We start from the raw sequence: 20,749 nt of genomic DNA on the forward strand, positions 1-20,749 counted from the left end.
ATTGTCTTTCTCGTCACATGGAAAGCGACAGAAGGAGAATTCGCACTGCGGCACATTGGCCTGTACTCAGGTTGGCCCCGGAAACGGTATCGTCGCGTGATTCAAACGTCATGACTTACCAAGCAGATTGAGGTGGCGCTCTGTGACTGCACTGTTCCCTCTGTAAAAGCCTGTCACCCAGACGCTTTGACAGCATACAGCTTGGGACCTGAATCTAGAGGAGGAGTTAGGGCTGTTCACCTAATATCGCTGTAATCCTTGATTTAGTAGTGGGCTGATCGTGATTTAAGAGCTTAGTGATCTCTCACGTCGGATATTCACTTCTCCTGCCTCGTTCTTTCTATTTAATTCCATTCTTCTAGTGAGACGCTGAGCCCCAAAGCTTCCTAAACCTGCTTCGGTGGTCCGCTTTTGTAAGAATGCCCAAAGACGGCTCTCCTGCCGAGAATCCTTCCAGGAGTAATGTGGGGGATATCCTGTGGGACATCTTTGGCCCAACGCACAGAGCATTTCTGAGCTCTTCTGTTTTTCTTGGTCTGTCTCTCCCCTAATCCCTCTTCTCCAAAAAAGGAGAGCACCGGCTAAAACACAGGCTTGGTGGCCAAACTCGGAGCTTTAGCGTCGCGGCTCAGGTTAGGTGATGCGGCGACCCGTCCTAACCTCTGTAATGAATGACTGCTAGAATCCACCGGAATGGGAAGAGAGACGGACTGAATAAGGAGAACCTGCTGCTCCGAGGCTGTACCATCAGGAACACAGAGGAGGCCGTGGGAATCGTCATCTACGCAGGTGGGGCCTCAGCCAGACTCCCCTCTCGTGACCCAGTGGTCTCTCCGCTGCCTCCTTTTCCTCGTGTCTCCCTTGCTTAAGTACCCCCCCCCCCAGTCTACCCCATGCTGACCCTGAGTGCACGGCGCCCTCCGCAGGCCACGAGACCAAATCCATGCTGAACAACAACGGCCCGCGGTACAAGCGCAGCAAGCTGGAGCGTCAGATGAACATAGACGTCTTCTGGTGCGTCATCATCCTGCTGGTGATGTGTCTCTTCTCCGCCATCGGTACGTCGCTCCAGCTCACATCCCTCTGCCAGCTGCAGCGTTTTATTCAGGCCGGACCTGTAAAGTCTAAAAATGGGTCGCCGCCCCCCAGCCTCTCATCTGAATTTCATTGATCCGTCCCCAGGCCATGGACTTTGGGTGTTCCAGTACGGGGAGACCAGACCCGTGTTTGATGTTCTCGGCCCGGAGGGGACAGACTTGTCACCAGCCCTGTCTGCGGTCTACCTGTTCCTCACCATGATCATTGTGTTCCAGGTAGAGTGGCTTCTCTCCTGGATGTGCGCACATTGGGGGGGCCATGTTTGCAGGGGCTGAGTACAGATGGCAGTAATCCCTGAGGGGAATGCATACGTTAGAAAATAATTAAGCTCTGCCATATTATGCTGCGTGGACGTTGTTTAATGTGAAAGTCGTTCCATGTGTTTTGTATGACCTCAGGAAAATAACAGCATGGTGTGAATCTTTTTTTAACGCTCAGATGTTCTGGGAGAGAAGATGGTCGTAGTGGGAAGTAGCACTTCTGAGTATCTTAATGTGTTTCTTTGCCAGTTTTACGTTTCAAATGGATTTGTACTTTTACTGTTTATTTTTGGATGCATGTTTATTTAATATAACCACTCACTATCCCAGCTCATGGACTGTTCTTCATGGAAATTTTACTTGGTGTTACTGGAATGATACTTACTCAGACTCTCTTGGTGTTATATCTGTAGCTTTTCTGATAGTACTGTAGGTTCAGCTTGTTTGTATAGCTGTCGTTCCCCTAACTGTCCTGCCACCTTGTGGTTATAATGTGCAGGTGTGAATTTTGTGCCCTGACGTTTCCCCCCTTGGATCCTGATGGAAGGGTACCGTCTCGTCCCTCTCCCCACAGGTTCTGATTCCCATCTCCCTCTTCGTCTCCATCGAGATCGTGAAGATTTGCCAGGTATACATCATTCACCAGGATGTGGAGCTTTACGACGAGGAGACGGACTCGCACCTGCAGTGTCGCGCCCTCAACATCACCGAGGATCTGGGCCAGATGCAGTACATCTTCTCGGACAAGACGGGCACGCTGACGGAGAACAAGATGGTGTTCCGGCGCTGCGCGGTGGTGGGCATCGAGTACTCGCACGACGCCAACGGTGAGGGAGCTGCCCACGGCCGGAACCGCCGCTGGCCGGGGGGGGAGTCCCCGCCCTTTCCGTTTCGGTTCCTCTGCTCCTGGCCCATGTCGCCTTTCGGGACGTCGGTGTCACTCTGCCGTTCTGTTTTTAAACACCTGGCCCCCACCTCCCTTTGTCAGCGGTGGAGTTTGACAGCAAGCGGGGGCCATTCAGAGTGAAAGCCCTGCCACCGTTCCTGTGATTATCTGGATCACTGGAGCATTTAGTGAAGTGCCCCCCCCCGGCCCATCCCAACCCATCTCAGGATTCTTTAGATTCCAATAACAAACGCTTCTCCTCTTTACACTAAAACTATTGCCTATTGCTGTTAGACATCCACAAGGCTGTATTATTGTAATTCTGTGTGTGTGTGTGTGTGTGTGTGTGTGTGTGTGTGTGTGTGTATATATATGTGTATATATATATATATATAAATAACATAGTTTTGCACTTGCCTGGGATTTTTCCGAAAGGCTCTTCCCATTTAAACAGCTGGATGTTTGACTGGGGAAATTGGAGATAAGTGCTTCGCTCAAGTGTCTGACCGCCAGGCCTGTTCTGGGGCTCCGGCTGCTGCTTAAGCACCTAAATCCTGCAGGCCCCCCCCCCGCCAGTACCGACTGCTCTCCGTCCCCGGGGGGGTTATTAGCAGTAACACTGGTAGTGAAGACCACAGCCAGGGTGGAATCTGATGGTAGATGTGTCCAGCATTCCTGAAAGCGATTTAGCCTGGTGCTGTGGTGTTCCAACTGTTTATATTTTAGGAATACGAGCCAGTGAGCTTTTATTTCACAACGCGCCCCATTCTTATCAGACGTACATGTAATTAGTTAGTATTGTGCTTCATTTACACCAGGGGTGGCTGGTGTGTGTGCAGGTTTTTAGGGTAACCTTTAGGTCAGCTGGTCAAACCCAGGTGCGAGGACTCCTCAGCCAATCAGTCCTCTAATTAGTAATCTAATTAGGGAGTTGCAGCGAAAACCCGCACACACACCGGCCCTTTGCGGATAAGATTGGCCACCCCTGATTTACACGATGAAACGCTGAGGCCGATCCCTAAACCCGTGCCCCTCCCCCGCGCCCCCCCAGCACGCCGGCTGGCCATGTACCAGGAGCTGGATTCCGAGGAGGAGGACTGCCTGTCCCAAGGAGGCACACTGCCGCGGAGGGACAGCGCCAGCAGCCACCAGAGCGCCCGCGTGGTCCTGCGCTCCCAGAGCACCAAGTCCCACCGCCGCACGGGCAGCCGGGCCGAGGCCAAGCGGGCTAGCATCCTGTCCAAACACACTGCCTTCAGTAGCCCCATGGTGGGTACCTCACCTGCCGTCTGGGGCCCGTGCTGCCCCCTGCTGGCCGTCTAGGTGATGGCAGTTACCCGGGGATGTTCGTTAACTAACGCTGGCTAGGGAAATGGGATGGCAAAAATGTTAGAATGTATGGTGACATGTATAATTGTCTACATTAAGCAAGGGCTTTTTAGTAACTGACGTGTGTAAGAGTTTAGTAACTATAACAAGTTGAATGAGCTTACAGCTGTGATGTGCGTTAACTAATCAGTATCGACAGGCGCTTGCTTTTTTGCTGGCGCCAATTTCTGCATCTTCGTGGCCGTGACTGTAGTCATGTGATGTGCCCCCCCCCCCCCGTGCTTCTTCAGGAGAAGGACGTCACGCCCGACCCTCAGCTCCTGGACAAGGTGAACGACTGCGCCAGCCAGATGGAATTCATGCGCCTTCACGCACAGCCGCTGACCCAGCTGCCCTCTGAGCTCTCGGACATCATTGATTTCTTCGTGGCCCTCGCCATCTGCAACACCGTCGTGGTGTCGTCCCCTGACCAGCCACGCCAAAAGGTGCCCCATTCCTTCAGGAGATGTGTTCAGAGCTGGGTCTGGCTGTCTTGGAAGAAGTGCCATCGAGCTCTCAGCTGAAGATTCCGCTCCTTGGTTGCTATGATACCAGCTACCGGTTGGGTGTGTTGGGTCGTGTGGTTCGCATGGTCTTGATTAGAAACATTCTTCATGTGCTGCAGCAGATGATATAATTTGTATTCATTCCTCTTTTGTGGGTGGTCTCGTCTTATCGTTTGCACTGGCTGTTCCCCAGTTGGCCTCCTGAATGTGCTCTGATTTGAAGCTTCAGCCTTTCCCATTGAATATTAGCCCTTCTTTTCAGTTAGAAATGGCGGTTTCACACTGCAGGAACTTTTTTCCAGAACTAGTACTTGTGTTCACACTGCAGGAACTTGGCCCGATTTGTAGTTCCTCTAAGGCAGTTCTGGAACCCTTTTTAGTATCGACTCTGGACTGGGTACATTTCATTCAGACACAAACTACTAGAGAGGCGCGTACGCCTATAAACTTTGCTGATTGGTCAATCTTTGCTGATTGGTTAACCATAAGCACCGGCATTAACTAGGAAGTCATGCAGAAATGCAGAGGAAAGAGATGGAAGTAGCAGATCGAAAGTTGAACATATAGAATTTTTTGTACCTTATGTTTAATGCATCAATTTAATATATACTGTATATTTTTTTTTCTTGGATCTCCATATTTCTGCATCAGAAAATTCAACCAATAACTGACATACTTTTGTGTAACATTACCAGTGGCAGTGGTGAAACTTGCCAGTGCTTTAATGGAACAACCTTACATTATTTTATATTCTATGGAAAACAAAAGATCGATCTGCTGGCCGCATTTAATAAGAATTGTAAACATGTTGCGGGCTGTATAAGTAAAATATATAAATAAAACACTTCCATTCTGATTGCGATCGATTCCCCCAATAAGTAACAAATAACTATCAAAACAGCTTGTTCCTCCTCCGTTGTTTTGTTGTGGTGGTGCTTTGTGTGAAATTGTGTGACGTTTAACTTACGAGCTTATTGCGTCTGCATATTTAGCATAAAGGTCCTGGTTCCTGTGTGATGTGAAAGCGACACAGGAAAGTGGCCAGGAGTTACAAACATTCCCAGTTGAGACAGTCCAGTGACTCGGAACCAGGTTCTGGAACTTCGGTGTGAAAGCGCCCATTTATTAGTTTACGGGGAGAAACGCTGATTTGGTTTCGCTGACGGGCTTGAGAGGGCGGTGTCTTTTTGGGTGCCCAGCACTGGGGCTAAGAAGAGTCTCCTGTCATAGGTGCGGATGAGGTTTGAGCTGAAGTCGCCCGTGAAGACTATCGAGGACTTCATCAAGCGCTTCACTCCCAGCCGCCTCACCTCAGGATCGAACAGCAGCAGCTCGTCCAGCTTGGCGACCAGAAGCTCTGCCCCCCGGGCTGGCTCCAGTCTCCTGTCGTCACCGTCCGCCGAGGGCACCCTCCTCAAGCTGGAGGAGGAAAACTCCCCAGGCCCCCTGGAAGGATCCTTCCGAGCCGTCCCAGCACACTCGGTGTCTGAGGAAGCGGAGCTCCGCTACGAGGCGGAGTCGCCGGACGAGGCAGCCCTGGTCTATGCTGCTCGTGCTTACAAATGCGCCCTGGTTGGTCGGCTCCCTGATCAGGTGACTGTGGAGCTGCCTCACCTGGGCAAGCTGACCTTCGAGCTGCTGCACACTCTGGGATTCGACTCGACCCGGAAGCGCATGTCTGTGGTGGTCCGCCACCCACTGACAGACGAGATCACGGTCTACACCAAAGGAGCAGACTCTGTTATCATGGACCTCCTAAGACCGCCCACCTCAGGTGAGTCTGATGGCCCGTTGGTAGTGGGGGGTGACGTGACCGTTAACAATATGGGCTTTGTGACCCATTCTGCACCACTGAGAGGCGTCAGGTGTTCCCTTCCGTAGGGGAAAAACAGCTCTGAGTAATTAAGTGAATCTCTTAAAGCGAAATGGACAGTCACAGGTCCCCTTAGTCCTTTGCAGAGAAGGACAACTAGGACATGCTCGAAGATGCCGGTGGAGAGGAATATTTCAGTCTCTGAGAAGGACGCCGTCTGGCCTGTGTAGGTTCACGAGGGCGTTAAGCAAACAGGCGACAGACGGCCAGAGGTGGCTTCTGTTTGAGGCTGTGAAATTGTGTAGTACGCAGGTTTGACACACAGCCAGTTGGTGCTGGTCTTGAATTAGGGCTTTTTGCTGCCCTTGAATGTTAAGTCAATCTGTTTAGCTTGTTTACCCATACGGTTTATGGCAACACTCGGAATCCACCGTAATTATTTAATATGACTGTGGCCTAATGATCAGCGGTCAGACCTTGTTACCCAGGTCTGATCTGCAGTCATGGGCCTGGATGCCACGGTCTTTGTGTGGTTAGCAGTTACATTAGCAATGTTCTTGTCGCATTGCTTATGTAACTGAGCATTTGTGAAAATTTAATAGTTTTTTGTTTTAAGCTCAAAACTGCTTTTCAGGTACCTTGAAATATCGAGGCCCCTCTTTAAAAGGTTGTAATGTTCTGGTAAGCCGGTATTTTAGTGGCAGGGCAGCAGCCTGGAGCCATAGGGGCTCAGAGCTGTGAGACTCTGCAGTTTGGCCCTGGGGCCCGCAGCTGCCTGTCACTGTTTGGCCCTGGGGCCCGCAGCTGCATGTCACTGTTTGGCCCTGGGGCCCGCAGCTGCCTGTCACTGTTTGGCCCTGGGGCCCGCAGCTGCATGTCACTGTTTGGCCCTGGGGCCCGCAGCTGCCTGTCACTGTTTGGCCCTGGGGCCCGCAGCTGCCTGTCACTGTTTGGCCCTGGGGCCCGCAGCTGCCTGTCACTGTTTGGCCCTGGGGCCCGCAGCTGCCTGTCACCGCACATGAGTGCTGAGTGGACGCAGGTCAGCTCAGGTGAGGCTCCGCTCGCGATTCCCACTGGGGGGGGCAGGGGGGTGCGGTCGCCTTGGAATCACTGGTACGCCTTTGGTTACTGAGTGTGTTTACAGTGAGTTGGACTCCATCATTAAGTACCTCTGTATCTAAAAAGTGACTTTTTGAAGCTTCTGAATATTCACACGAGCCAAATTTGAAGTCTCCCCCAGATGGGGATCATTTCTGTCTCACTGAGGGTGTTTTCATGTGCCTGAGGTATTGTGGGGTTGTGAGCAATGTTGCGGTGTTCGGTGGGGGTGGGGGTGGGGCTTTTGGACCTGCCTGCCGTGCTTATTTGGGCCGGCGGGCGGAGTCTTTCACGCCTGCCTTCCTGATGCATGCTCAGCGGCGCCGACTCCTCACGTGGCCCGGGGGGGGGGCAGAGGTGATCACAAGACCCCTCTGCACTTAGCGAGTCCTCGGAACAAGCCTCTGTTGTTCTGGCTTTCCACAGACTCTTTCCTGTTCTTTTTCCATCCCTTTCCGAGCTGGGCTCGCCCGGACCTCCTGAAATAGCTCCCGGGCCGAGGGGCGTGAAAAGGCCCCGCTGTCTGTTTCCCTGCGAGTTTGCCATGGAAGTGAAGTCTGTCATTTCCTGTGTTGTGGCAGCGAGAGACGTGGGCCCTCCTCTCAGGCTGGGCTCAGTGGTCCTCACCTTCACGTTGTTGGTTTAACGGAGGGGGGGGGGGGGGTATGTGGGCTGCGCCGCTTCCGTCACGGATCAAAACGAGAAGGTGTCGCAGGCTATTAAAGAGGCATGAAAACCTGCTGTGCTTTTTTCGTTCCTGTCGAGAAGGGAAGTGGCGGTGGGGGCAGTGAAGGCTGAAATGTGAGGTTTGGCCCCCCTCCAGTGTGGAGGAGGCCCGCCTCTCCCTGGCTGTTTGTCTCTGAGGGCGGAGAGCACAGGCAGGCCTACGCTGACCTGGTACCTCCTCGCCTCCAGAAGGCCCTCTGCCCCTGGTGCCAGCCTGTTCGCTTGGTGGCGCAAGGCGGCACGGCGGTGCGTCCGAAACGCGACTGTTAGCATCCGGCTCTCAGTGCCTCTCCGATTAGCGTCTGAGACGTGGTTCCCGGGCAGGACCTGAGGCAGGGGCGGGGGGGCACGCAGGCCCCCCCCCCCAAGGTAATACTGATGTAGCACGGTTCTGATCCTGCTGTGTGTTTACAGATGACACCAAAGGCAAACGACAGAGGAAGACACTCTACAAAACTCAAAACTATCTCAACCTGTATGCTGCCAATGGGCTGCGGACACTCTGCATTGCCAAAAAGGTAACGAGTATCCCTGAAGTATCCCTGAAGCCAAGGCTGTACGGGCTGCAGTACGACGGCTGTAAGAATCCGCTGCTTTGCTTTATTATGTCCGTCGTATTGTAAATTGTGCGTTAAATCCAATTAAACATCACAGTTATAAATAGGTGGTATAATTTTAATGTTGCCTGCGAACTGCCAGAGACGAGAGACCCCGGCGAGTTGTGTAGGCAGCCGCACCTGATCATGTGACTGCTTCCCGCACGACATCATCGGTGCCAAGCCCGCTTGTTGTGGCCATTAAATTACTGCTCGGCTGAGTCCTGTGCATCACCATATGGTGCCAGGGAATGGCCACCCCCACCCCCCATTTTATCTTCTCCTTGAGCTGGAAATCGGCCTCAAAGTCGCCATCCGTCCTGTGTTCACGGTTCCGGGCTTATCTGAGCCACGTGTGTCCCAGGTCCTCAGCAAGGAGGACTACGCTGCCTGGCTGAAAAGCCACTTGGCGGGGGAGACCGCCATCCAGGGCCGGGAGGAGCTGCTCTTTGAGTCGGCCCTGCGTTTGGAGACCGACCTCCAGCTCCTAGGTGAGGCTCGTGCTTCCTTCTGGTCACACCATGTGGGCGTGGCCTATTCTTAGCCCCTCCCCCCCCCCCCCCGCCCTCACATTCAGGTGCCACCGGCATCGAGGACCGGCTCCAGGACGGTGTCCCCGAGGCCATCGCCTCGCTGCGAAAGGCTGGTTTGCAGATCTGGGTGCTGACTGGGGACAAGCAGGAGACGGCCATCAACATCGCCTACGCGTGCAAGCTGCTCGACCCTGAGGAGGAGATCATCACCCTCAATGCCGACTCGCAGGTCAGCCTCCTGTCATATATGCTTATGTGGACAGTTTTACCATCCTAGATTTTCACAGGTAACTGGCCTGTCTGCTGAATTATGTAATGTAATATAAAAATGTCCTAGACTGGCCATCCCGTGTCAGGAGAAGCCGCTCATTCCATTGTCAGTCCAAGGTCATATGAAGGTCATCCCCACTGCCCTGTCCTGTGTCACAGGAAGCCTGTGCCGTTCTATTGGAGGAGAGTCTACACTACATTCGGTCCAAATTCCTCTGCGACGCCCCGGAACAGGCCAGCCGTGCGCTGCAGGATGACCCTTCCTCCCTGCCCGTCCTGGTGCACCGGCTGGGCCTGGTGATCGACGGGCGTACGCTGGCCTACGCCCTGGACAGCAGCCTGGAGGACAGGTTCCTGGCAGTGGCTCGGAGCTGCCGCTCCGTGCTGTGCTGCCGCTCCACGCCGCTGCAGAAGAGCATGGTGGTGAAGCTGGTGCGGAACAAACTGAAGGTCATGACCTTGGCCATAGGTACGGCCAGTTCGCCGCCATGTCTGAGCGCTTATTCGCCGACTCGCTTACGCTGTTCTAAGTGAGCCAGTTAATGTCTGCCGCTTGTAGGTGGGGGAAAATGCAGATTCAATGGAAACTGATTGAACGATCCCAGTTTTGCAATGTGGTTGAGACCAGTTAATGATGACTGGTTAACGCTTTTTGCCATTTTTGTTATTGTGAAACTGCCTTAGTTTTGCGTGGGATTAATAAGTCTTATAGAATCTAACTTGTCTAAACCTGCAGATACCCTTATTTAAGAAAAACCAGCAGAACGTGTTTAATCATTCAAGCTGCTAGCGATGCCTTTGAGAACATGGTCGTCCTGCAAGCCGTTAGTGGCCCAGTCTTCGGGGCGGGGGGGGGGCGGGGAGACCCCTGACCTCTGCCGGTGTCCCTGTCACCACCACCTGCGCCCAGGCTTAATGGAGAGCGAGCTTCTCTCAGTGACCGGCTCCTCCCCTGAGGCGCTGCGGTATTCATAAATGGCACCCAAACTGGTCTCGCTTTTTCCCCCAAGTCAGGGTGGTTTTTGGGAGCAGCTGAGAGGCAGGAGAGGCGAGGCAGCCCTCCCTTTGCACTCGTCTGTCACCGTCCTCGCACGTCGGCCTTCGCTGTTACCTTCGGTTTTATGTTATGTGCTTGTGGGGGCCGTCGTGCTGATGAAACTGAAGGGGGGGGGTTGGGCAAATGGCCGTGTAAAATCAGCCCTTAAATGTAGGACCTTTTGTGTGGGGAAAAAATGCCAAATCGAGGGACTTTGAGTCCCGGTGATCAGCTCTTAGAAGGATGTGGCTCGGTAGGAGGGCAGTTTATCGATTTTGCAGACTTGGTGTCACCAGCCACATTGCCTTCTGCTCCTGTAGTTCCAGAGCAAGAACCATTTAATGCACTCGTGTGAACTGGACACACACACACATACTCACACACACACACTTGCATATATATGTTAAATCATATATATTTTTATTTGGTCCTGTAATGAAGAGCAAAATCAGACAAAGACATTTCAGCTGTAGGTATTGAATATGTTTGATGAAGGGTAACTTCCATTAATGCTGTGGAATTTCAAGAATTTTGTAACAGCGCCTCTCAGCTGTGAAGTGAGGCCTTGCAGTTGTATTTTTTGCAGCCCTGCTTTCGCCCTGCCGGGCGTGAAGAGCGTCTGGCCTGCTTGAGCGCACACCTATGAGTATTCATTAGGCTTTTCTGGGTCACAGAGGGAGAATCCTTTTTTTCCCCCCTCCTTCTTTTCTTGTCTTTTTTTCTTTTTAAAGCATTTTTAGCTGCTTGCTGACTCTGCAGACGGGGGACATTGTGCAAACGTCCCATGCTCTGGTTTTCTCTCCCAGGTGGTTGGTGGACGTGCTGGTTGGCTAAGTCGCCCACGGCAAACTGACTTTTGTGTGTCCACTTTGCTCCTTAATATATTTTCTGGTTTCAGTCAAAGGTGGAACCGATTTGTCCAAAATCATATAACAAATGGCTGACAACCGATTTACAGTGCATCTTAAATCCTCCAATCTGATGGCAAATCCTCAGAGGCCTAGTGTTACATCATGTGGGACAGATTTGTAATGAATGACGACTGAGTTTCCATTTCAGTAACTGTCAGAACACCTGTGTGAGTTTCATTTCATGTCAGCACTTGACATTAAAATGTTCGGGACCGAAAAGTTACTCTTTGGCACTGTGGTTCTACTCATGCAGGTGCATGAAGAAGCAGGTTTTAACTGACGGTTTCAGGAGCTTTTCATAGAGACTCTCAGGAAGTGCTTGGCTTTCTGTCAGCACGAAAGCTGTGGTCATGGAGCGGGTATGAGATCCGTATTGTGGCGACTGACGGACAAGGTGCCCCAGAACGCCAGCCACGACAGATCGGCTGGAACCGCGTGGAGCACAAAGACTGGCTGGTTGGAGGCGTTATGGCACAGAAACAAAACGCATCTCGCTGGAAAAACACATCCATCTGCAAACGTGTCGGAAAATATCACCTCCACGACTGTCATCTCAGTACGACACACTGGCTTTCTCGCCTTTCTAGTACAAAAGCAAGATTCTACCTGGAATGAAGAGTGCTAAATCTGTACGAGAGCGGTGTTTTATATCTATGCATCATTGCTCAGTCTGACTGTTTCCCTCCATATCCTGCCGTCACTGTAGCCTTACAGCCTCCGGCATGTGTGGAGTTCATGTGGTTCTCCATGTGTCTGTGTGGTTCTCCCTGTGTCTGTGTGGTTCTCCCTGTGTCTGTGTGGTTCTAACGTGCTGGTTCTCTCTCCCAACCTGAGCATGTTTCAGTTGGGTGACACTAACCTGGCCGAAACGTTCAGGTCAGCCCTATGTACGCCCTGGCTGGTTGTGACCCTAACTGGATGATTAATTACTGAGGGGAGGGTCATGGGTTTGCAGTCCTCACCTGAATTCGCTCTTTGTGGAGTGACTTCATGGGTTTTTCTGGTTCTGCGTGATTGCAAGCTGAGCAATTCGTCTTTGCTGTATCAACAGTAAGCTTGACTCTGTGGGGGGGGGAAGTAAAGGTGTTCCTCTGTGTCTTTTCCTAGGGGATGGGGCTAATGACGTCAGCATGATCCAGGTGGCCGATGTGGGTGTCGGAATCTCAGGCCAGGAGGGGATGCAGGTAAGGTCAGACGTAGCCGGGCCAGGCGGAGAATCACTCCGCGAAGTCTTTCCATATGGCTACGTCTTGCGTTCCATTTCAGCCAAGGAGTGCGTCTCAAATTATGAAGTTGTCAGAGGCCCCTGGGGGTTTGTTCGGACAAAGTTATTGTTGCGTGAAACCTACCATATGTGAGGGGGTGCGGCTGTCGTCGCAGGCAGAGCCGGCGGCCTCGGGGTAGCAGAGAGACCCGATCTCTAACTCCATTCCAGTGGGACTTTGTGTTGTTAATTAGGAGGGTCCCCATTAACCTGGAGGCCAGGAGATTATGGATTGATTGCATGGCATGTCTGTCGAAGAGTCTGATCCTGCGTTAAAATAACTCTGCAGATTACACTTAATTAGTGTAAGATCTTGGGTCCTGACAGGACTGGGATGCCAGATGATGAATGATTCTGTTCTCCGTTATGGTCTGATTTTCTGATGTAGTCCTTCACGCCTCCCTAAATTAGCTGGTGTTCTGTCCCCTGGCCGTTTTACAACGTAACATCAGCAGTAATTTTTCTTTGTCGCGGGCCGCTTTGTCACTTATCATCGTGGAGGCTCTTCTGCAAGAGCTTCTCAGTGTCAGGTGAAGCCCAAGAACATTCCTAAAATATGTAATGGAGGAACGTCCCAGCAGCAGAGTCGGGGGGGGGGGGGGGTGTGATGGATGACTCTCATCACTGATGGAGCTCAGCTGCCAGAAAGCGAAATATCTGCCCAGGAAGTAGGACTGTGGGTGCTGGGGGGGGCACAGTGCTTAATGAAGGGCATGGGTGATGCGATGCTTGCGGGTTTAGTCCCAGCCAGTACTCCTCTATTTAAAAAAACCCTGAGCCAAAGTTCTCCACTTGGATGGGGTGGGAGATCCCAGGGGGATCTGTAACTGCACTCTGTAAGCTCTGGGAGTTTCTGTTGAAGCGCCTGATCTGTCGTCTCTCCTGTAGGCCGTGATGGCCAGCGATTTCGCCCTCCCGCGCTTCCAGTACCTGCAGAAGCTGCTGCTGGTCCACGGTCACTGGTGCTATTCCCGCTTGGCCAACATGATCCTCTATTTCTTCTACAAGAACGCGGTGAGAATCTGAAATGATCCAGGTCTGCATGCCAGGGGAGTGCAAACATTTTGCTGCTGCTGCTTCGGTGATGGAATGTGGAGGGAAGCCAGAAGGTTTAATGTCTTCATTTGTCCATCTCGATTTCTTGGTTTTCCAGATGTTTGTTGCCCTTATCTTCTGGTATCAGTTCTACTGTGGCTTCTCTGGTTCAGCCATGATCGACCAATGGTTTCTTATCTTCTTCAACCTGATGTTCTCCGCCTTCCCTCAACTGATCACCGGCACCCTGGATAAGGACGTGTCAGCAGAGACTCTCCAGGACCGACCTCAGCTCTACATGAGTGGGCAGAACTCAGAGGTAGCTGGCCAGAGGGATTCTTATCAAGGGTGGGGAGATGAAGATGGTCTGTGTGCTGGACCACAAAAGTCTATTCTTTTGATAATTGATTAATCATGTGATCAAGCGATCAGCTGATCAGTTAGTTGGGCCAAAACGTTGTTAAAAGAAAAGAAAAACGCTTTTATGTAACAAATATCAGGAGGTATTTTTTTAAGTCATAGTTCTAATAAAAACTTTACACAGTGCAGAAATTCTGCGTTTTAAGTGGACTAGAAACAAAGGTCTCGGCCATACGTAGCTTGTTAATGATCGGACTTTATACTACAGTATGCAGTATTTTGCCGGTGTTTTCAAAAGCAACACTGTTTCGCCGTTTTGAAATCTTAACAGTAAAATTCTCCGAGTGGCTTCAGGTTCCCGGATAATTTTGTTGCCGTGATTTAAAAATTTTGTGGTGAGCTGAATTACTGTAATTCCGCTCAAGCCTAGTGACAACTGTTCGAAATCGTTCACCCATTTTGCGACACTGATTTTTGTGTTTGGTGGAATATCACTGCTGTACACGTGCCAGCTGCAACCATCTGTATCCCCGGACAAACTGTCCCTGCATGTAGCTGTAATGAAGTATGACCCAGGATTATCACACCAACATTACGACGCTGGGCAATTATGTCATTATATGCAATTTATGCACTAAACCCATGAAAAAATTCATTGTCGACTATATTTTTATTACGGAATGTTATCGATGTTTAGTTTGCTGTTGCAGCCCTAACAGTGAGCTTCTGTTTGGAGGAGAATCCAGTGTAACAAATGATATTTACAAAATGCTGATTATTTGCTGTAAATTTAAGTGATTTTAGTATCTATTACCATCTCCGTGAGTGTGTGTGGTAATGTGGCTGAGGGCATGGGGCGGCGGGGGATGCTGCGGGGCGGCGGGGGATGCTGCGGGGCGGCGGGGGATGCTGCGGGGCGGCGGGGGATGCTGCGGGGCGGCGGGGGATGCTGATGAGCTTATGTCGCCGTTCTGCTTCCTCTACACACGAGTTTCAGGCGCCGCACAGCTTGAGATTCTCCCTGTAATGTGATTTTTTTTTTAATGTTTTCCAGGAATACAAGCCATACATGTTCTGGATGAACATGATCGACGCCTTCTACCAGAGTCTGGTGTGCTTCTTCATTCCTTACTTCGTAAGTCTGTTTGTCCTGCTGCCGTTTTCCTTGTTATTTCTGTGGAATGGCTGTTCCCAGCGACCACGCTCTCTGCCCACCGCTTGTCTCTCTGGCGCAGGCGTACTCCGACTCGGACGCTGACCTGTTCTCTTGGGGTACTCCCATCACCAGCCTGGCTCTCCTCACCATCCTGCTGCACTTGGGCATCGAGACAAAAACCTGGGTGAGGAGGTCGGCTTGGGGGCACGATGAGGTCTGTCCAAACAAGCCACCCAGAAAAGCCTCTCGCAGACAGTCCACTATTCCAGAAGTCTTTGCTCGAGCATCTGGACCCGTGGTACACGTCTGCTAGATATAAACCATTAAGAATGTTATCAGCAGATTGCCGTTACATGAAAATATTTGGGATGGTGTGAATTCCAGGAACTTATAGATTTATAGTTGGCAACAGATGTTGCCAAAAAGGCTTGTCTTACTCAAAATATTTAATCACTAGGAATTTGGGGGTGAGAGGTTGTGTATTAATTCCAGGTTATGTGACATTGACAATGAATCCAGTAATGAAAATCTCTAATGGACTTTGGGTCTGGAATTTTAACACATCCATCATTTTCCGGTTATATGTGCTTTTCAAACCCTGACAGCAGAACTAAAGCACTAAAGAACGTTTTGTGCCGTGTTGCTCACACACTTTTTCATTGATATTGGGCAACAAATTTTCATTTGAAAAATGTAAGCAGCAGTGGGCAAACTTTGCATCCACACCCAGATGAGTTAACCATTGCTGAAAAAAATCGCCCTGTGTATCATCACGGGACGTGGTCATCCTTCTGCTGTGGTCTCTGTGGGGAACCTACTCTCCAGAATCAAATCGGACTTCTGAGCTCTGGCACCTGCATGGCTGTAGATCCTGGGGCAGCTATGGGTGACTGAATTACACACAGATGCTTAGATAGTAACATGCTTCTCAGGTTAATCTGCTGCTGCTTGCCGTTGGGTCCATGACCCAGGTGCAGTGAGCTATTAATCTGCTTAGGTTCTACCTACTTTAGCTCTAAGCCCTAAAGTCGTCCTGTGTGGACTCGGGTGAGGGGCCGTCTCTTACTCTGGGATGGGCCTCCTTGACCCTCCCGGTTTCCTCGGCATGGCAGTTTCTCGCTGAAGAATAGGCCTCTTGCCGCAGCTGGCCAGCTCTCCTGCCCACTTCGCTTAGGGGCAAAATTGCGAATCTTCTGTCAGCTTGGGGCAAGGCCCGACTTCATGCCTTTAAGATGGAGGAACTTGTCCTGAGCTGTAAGTGGATTTGATGGAATTTCGCAGAACATTAGAAGCAGGAGTCATTTCGACAGATTGAGGAACGCACCGGTTTCTGATGGCCTCTGATTGGTCTAATTAGTCATTTTTCATCCCTCTCCTTTTTTTCATTAGACTTGGCTGAACTGGGCCTCCATCGCCTTCAGCGTTGCCCTGTTCCTAGCCATAGCTCTCTTCTACAACGCCTCCTGTCCTTCCTGCTACCCACCCTCTAACCCCTACTGGACCATCCAGCGGCAGCTGGCCAACCCGCTCTTCTACCTGCTCTGCCTCATCACCCCTGTCGCCGCCCTGCTGCCCCGGTGAGTAACTGCGCCCTTCTACATACCCGTGCACCAGTGACCGGAAAGGAATGACCGTTTTCCAAAGCACCTGAGGATGGAGGCCTGCCTGATCCTTGAGGAATGTGTTCTTTTCATTGGTGGAGTTACAGGCTCTGTCTCTGTGCATATCAACGAGCAGCCAAGCTCTCTGATGTGTTTTCCAGCAAGCCTTCGGTAATCCTCACCAAAAACAAGGTGTTTTCATTGCTTTGCTGATAGGCCTGGTCCATTGTTGTGTTCTGCTTTCTAGGTATTTCTACAGGGCGTGTCAAGGCACCCTCTTTCCTGGCCCGGTCCAGGTGGGGCGCCAGCTGGACAGGCTGCCACCCGAGGTCCGGAGGAGTGCGTCCGGCCAGACAAAATTGACGGGGGGGCATCACTTTGCCCCCCGGCCGCCCCTGTACCACATCCCCGGGTTCTTCTGCAACCATGGAGCAGAGGGATACAAGAAGCGAGAGGCCCCCACAGACTCTGCGAGGGAGGGGGCAGGCCTCTCCGCAGGCATCACGGCTGGGGGCGGCTGGGGGCCAGACGCTCCGCGCGGTGGCCTGCCCCCTGAAGCGGACACGCTGCTGCACTCGCAGGGAGAAGCGTCTGACGGATGTCTCTACGCCAACGCGGCGGTCGGGCCTTCGGGTTCCAGCCTCGCGGACAGAGCGACGCCCCCACCCCCGTTTACGCAGCATGAGTGTGTGCCGCTGACGCCGTCAGCCACCTGCGTACAGAGGGCCCCCGGAGGGGAGGGGCTCGGACTCCCTCCCAGCACTGCGACGAGGCCGGAGGGGGGGGCGGTGACCTCAACGGCGGATTCCCTCGAGACGACCTTATTATGATGCATTGGCTTATGACATTACTCCAGGGCAAGTTTGCACGTTAGTTATTTCAAATTGTATTATATTTTCATTTTGGATTTTGTTTTAATATAAAGATATAGGTACTGTTGTGTATGTGTGTACACAATCACCTACACATGTATGTAACTCTGAAATATAAATAAAATATATTTTAGATGTAAAAAGTTATATTCTACAAGCAAATAGCTTATGCAGCTGGACAGACTTGCTATTCAGTTGAATTCTGGAAGATTGTAATTAGTCTCAAGGTTACGGTTCGAAAGAGTCAAATATTTAGAGGTATAATTATCTTGTTCGGAACCAGCATTCTGTAACTGTCCCCTTCCTCCTATGCAAAGTGTTACTGCTTCCCATCTGGGTTCTTTCCATTGTATCTGTTTGTTTTTACTATGCAGTGGGTCCAAAATGTCTGAACTGATTGCTGGTTTGCCTGCGCTGCCGTTTGTTGAAGGCCAGGAGGCTGGTCCTGATAGTACTCCTCCTCGGTGGGGGGGGGTAGATATCTCTCCATTGAAATGCAGCCAGGCGGAACAGGATGGGCGACACTAAGTTACCAGCACGGTCCCTGCAGACGTCACCGTCACAGGACTGGGGGTGAGGTTAGGCCACACGTCACAGGGGCGTTAGGTCACATCAGTCATGATGGACGGTAACTTTGTGCTGCTTTCCAAGTATGTTGTGTATGTTATGGTCTGATGACCTACATTCCCCTTCAGAGGTTATATAAGCTACACCAAAGCCGAAGTGTTTCTTGCGAGGCTCTCGACTGTCGACTTCCTCCCAGAACCTGTGTGACTCGATCTGGGTAGGAGCATGGAGCAGGGTTTGGGCGTCCTGCACAGCACAGCACAGGGCGGGGCGGTTTGGCAGCATCACGCTGGCTGGATGGTATAAAAAGGATTTCAGAGTGACTGACAAGCCGTATCCCTGATCTCACACCAGGGGCAGCTCATGTTGCACTGCACTCCTCATGCAGTGGCTGCCTGGTACTGAACTGTACTGTTACAGCAGACATGCTGCGGGGCCAGTGCCACACCAACCTCAAGTTTAGACAGGAGCAGAAGTGGTTTCAGGATGGCACGTTCCTCTGCTACTCGCATTCCAGATCTTGCCCTAAGTGCAGCAGGTGCCTGGTTCAAATGGAAAACGGCACCCCTTGTGGCCATCTCTGGCACTTCATGCTGGTGTTGTATACTTCTGCTCCTTGCTGCACGGCAGTCCCAGCATTTACCGTTATTCCTTAGGAGGGGATTATGTGGAATATTTGCACTAGTTAAGATGACTATCTTTCATATCTGTGATCTGACTTGAAGTTTTCAGCACTTGGACTGTGTTGGATTTCCTGTTGCCAAACTGCAGTGTTCCCTTCATTCACTGGGACCAGCACTCCCAGAAGCACTGGGGCGGTGCTCTGAAGTGCCATTATGCCATGCTGTATTGCACTGTGTGGTAAACCTAATGGGACCCAGTAAATTAACTGGTCAGGGACAAGCGACCTGCGATGTTCCCCCCCCTCCTGCAGCCATGTGCCTCATTTTCTGGTGTCGTCAGTTTGACCAAATTTTGCCAAAGGGATTAGTGTATATGTTGTCTCATCATCCTGTCCTCTGCGGTCTGTCTTCTGGGAATCTGAGTTTTTTTTCATCATTGCTTATTTTTAGCAACCAAACAAATTGTGTGTGTGTTTGTGTGTGTTGTCAGAACGCAGTGTTTGTAGAAAGATCCTCTGTCATTTCTTTGCCTACCTGTCAGTCAGCAGTGGTTGTGAACCTTCACGTGCCTTAACACTGGATGATACAGAATTAAAGTTGCTGCCTTTATTATGATTTTTATTTTTTTGCCCACTTCAAATGATAAATAATGGTGCATTTCCACAGAACCCTTCCATAGCATATCTCTTTATCTAAATGTCTAAATGAGATTGTTCTTCTCTTGGGAAACACCCACTATAGCGTTCAGGATTTGATCCCAGCTCCTGCAGAATCGCTCTCCTGTGGGAGATCCTGTCTGTACTCCTCTTCCCACAGTTGAGGTCGATGTATTGTAATTGGACATCATGTGTCTGATTTATGGAGACTGTTAACACTACCTTAGCAATATTTCTGTAACTAGAAGCACCATTTTATGCAGTTACTCTGCTCTGTGGGTCTGTGTTTTTTTCCCCTTTGTTTTTTAGCTGGGATCTGCAGTCATTAAGATAATTGGTTTCAAGCTGTTCTTTGTGCAAACTGAAGTTGTTTTCCTGCCATTTTTTTTTTTTTTTTTAAAGACTCAACGATTTTGTTGCAAAATGGAAATAAACTGCTTCCTTTGTATGACATGAGACAAAATTGCCTTTATATGCTTTATGTACTATTTGAGGGGATTTTGGAAGTCAGATTGAGAAAAGCATGTGCTGATAATCTTCCTCTTCCTCGCGTTTCCTTTAAAGCTGAAGGGTTGTGTTGGGCTTTGCTCTGAAGTTCTCCATCTGCCCAGAGGCTGGTCACAGGTCACAGGGTGAGGGTCACCTGGAGCAGTATGTGTGAACATCTGACATCACCTTAACACCGGGTGGAAACTCGGAACACCTCATGTGAACGAGTTTGATAGGAGCTTCATATTTGAATTGTGTGTAGAACAATATAGAAAACAAAACCTAGTGAGTAATGGCAGTAATTTTAATTGGGGTCCCTCCTGTAGAGGATTGGGTCTTCATGCTGCTGTGTACACCCTGAACGTTACAGTATCCTTTCTCTGATGCAGCCGCTCAGATTCACAGTTTCCATCTTCCAGTTTCTGTCCTCTTATGACTCTTCAGGGTTCTTTTCCAGTGAAGGACACTCCCATTAAAGCCACACCCAGCTCTGGCAGATTAAGTCCATTGCAGTGATGGTCACATTTTGCTGCACAATTTAGACTTTTTATAGGTACCTCAGCCCCCCCCCCCCCACCCCCGCCAGCCGCTATGCACCTGAGCCTTAAAAAAAGTCTTTTACGTTTGTCACATGTAGCCAATAGCAGCCCATAAACTCTCCCTTAACTAATCAATGAGCTGTATCGCACCTGGATTCCAGTCGGATCAGTTTGTGTTTATGAATGATCGCAGCTGTAATTAACTGGATTTTTCTGCAGTGTTACCTTGGGTGAATAAGTTCTAAATATCCATTCCTACAGCTGGGTATTTCGGTGGCGTGGTTCAGGTTAAGGACGCTGGTCATTGGAACAGTAGCGTACTGCCTTAGGATTTCAACTGGAATCCTGAAGACGACACTGTGTCTTTAAGCACCGCCATCACAGTGACAGCGATGCAATAACAGGAAGTGTTTTCTTTTTCCTCCCAGTTCCCGTCACTTGGCAGAGTGCGCGTGCGTGTGTGCGTGTGTTCAGACTGCTCCCAGC

The 20,749-nt window shown here is 50.7% G+C and overlaps 1 protein-coding gene across 1 annotated transcript in view; it reads left to right on the top strand.

The window, feature by feature from the left end:
• Positions 1 to 19,686, top strand: part of atp10a (ATPase phospholipid transporting 10A) — a 35,661-nt gene extending 15,975 nt beyond the window's left edge. Inside the window, exons 4-21 of the mRNA XM_023800887.2 lie at positions 683 to 789; positions 927 to 1,058; positions 1,183 to 1,313; positions 1,933 to 2,185; positions 3,296 to 3,513; positions 3,864 to 4,058; positions 5,349 to 5,892; positions 8,170 to 8,273; positions 8,716 to 8,842; positions 8,929 to 9,113; positions 9,314 to 9,623; positions 12,209 to 12,285; positions 13,254 to 13,379; positions 13,519 to 13,719; positions 14,815 to 14,895; positions 14,996 to 15,100; positions 16,306 to 16,493; positions 16,765 to 19,686. Coding sequence (XP_023656655.2) covers positions 683 to 789; positions 927 to 1,058; positions 1,183 to 1,313; positions 1,933 to 2,185; positions 3,296 to 3,513; positions 3,864 to 4,058; positions 5,349 to 5,892; positions 8,170 to 8,273; positions 8,716 to 8,842; positions 8,929 to 9,113; positions 9,314 to 9,623; positions 12,209 to 12,285; positions 13,254 to 13,379; positions 13,519 to 13,719; positions 14,815 to 14,895; positions 14,996 to 15,100; positions 16,306 to 16,493; positions 16,765 to 17,347 — 3,667 coding nt within the window. The 3' untranslated portion in view covers positions 17,348 to 19,686. The remainder of the gene's footprint in view (positions 1 to 682; positions 790 to 926; positions 1,059 to 1,182; positions 1,314 to 1,932; positions 2,186 to 3,295; positions 3,514 to 3,863; positions 4,059 to 5,348; positions 5,893 to 8,169; positions 8,274 to 8,715; positions 8,843 to 8,928; positions 9,114 to 9,313; positions 9,624 to 12,208; positions 12,286 to 13,253; positions 13,380 to 13,518; positions 13,720 to 14,814; positions 14,896 to 14,995; positions 15,101 to 16,305; positions 16,494 to 16,764) is intronic.
• Positions 19,687 to 20,749: the final 1,063 nt, after the last annotated feature.

Source organism: Paramormyrops kingsleyae, chromosome 1 (genome assembly GCF_048594095.1).
Source record: "Paramormyrops kingsleyae isolate MSU_618 chromosome 1, PKINGS_0.4, whole genome shotgun sequence".
In the NCBI taxonomy this organism is placed as follows: Eukaryota; Metazoa; Chordata; class Actinopteri; order Osteoglossiformes; family Mormyridae; genus Paramormyrops; species Paramormyrops kingsleyae.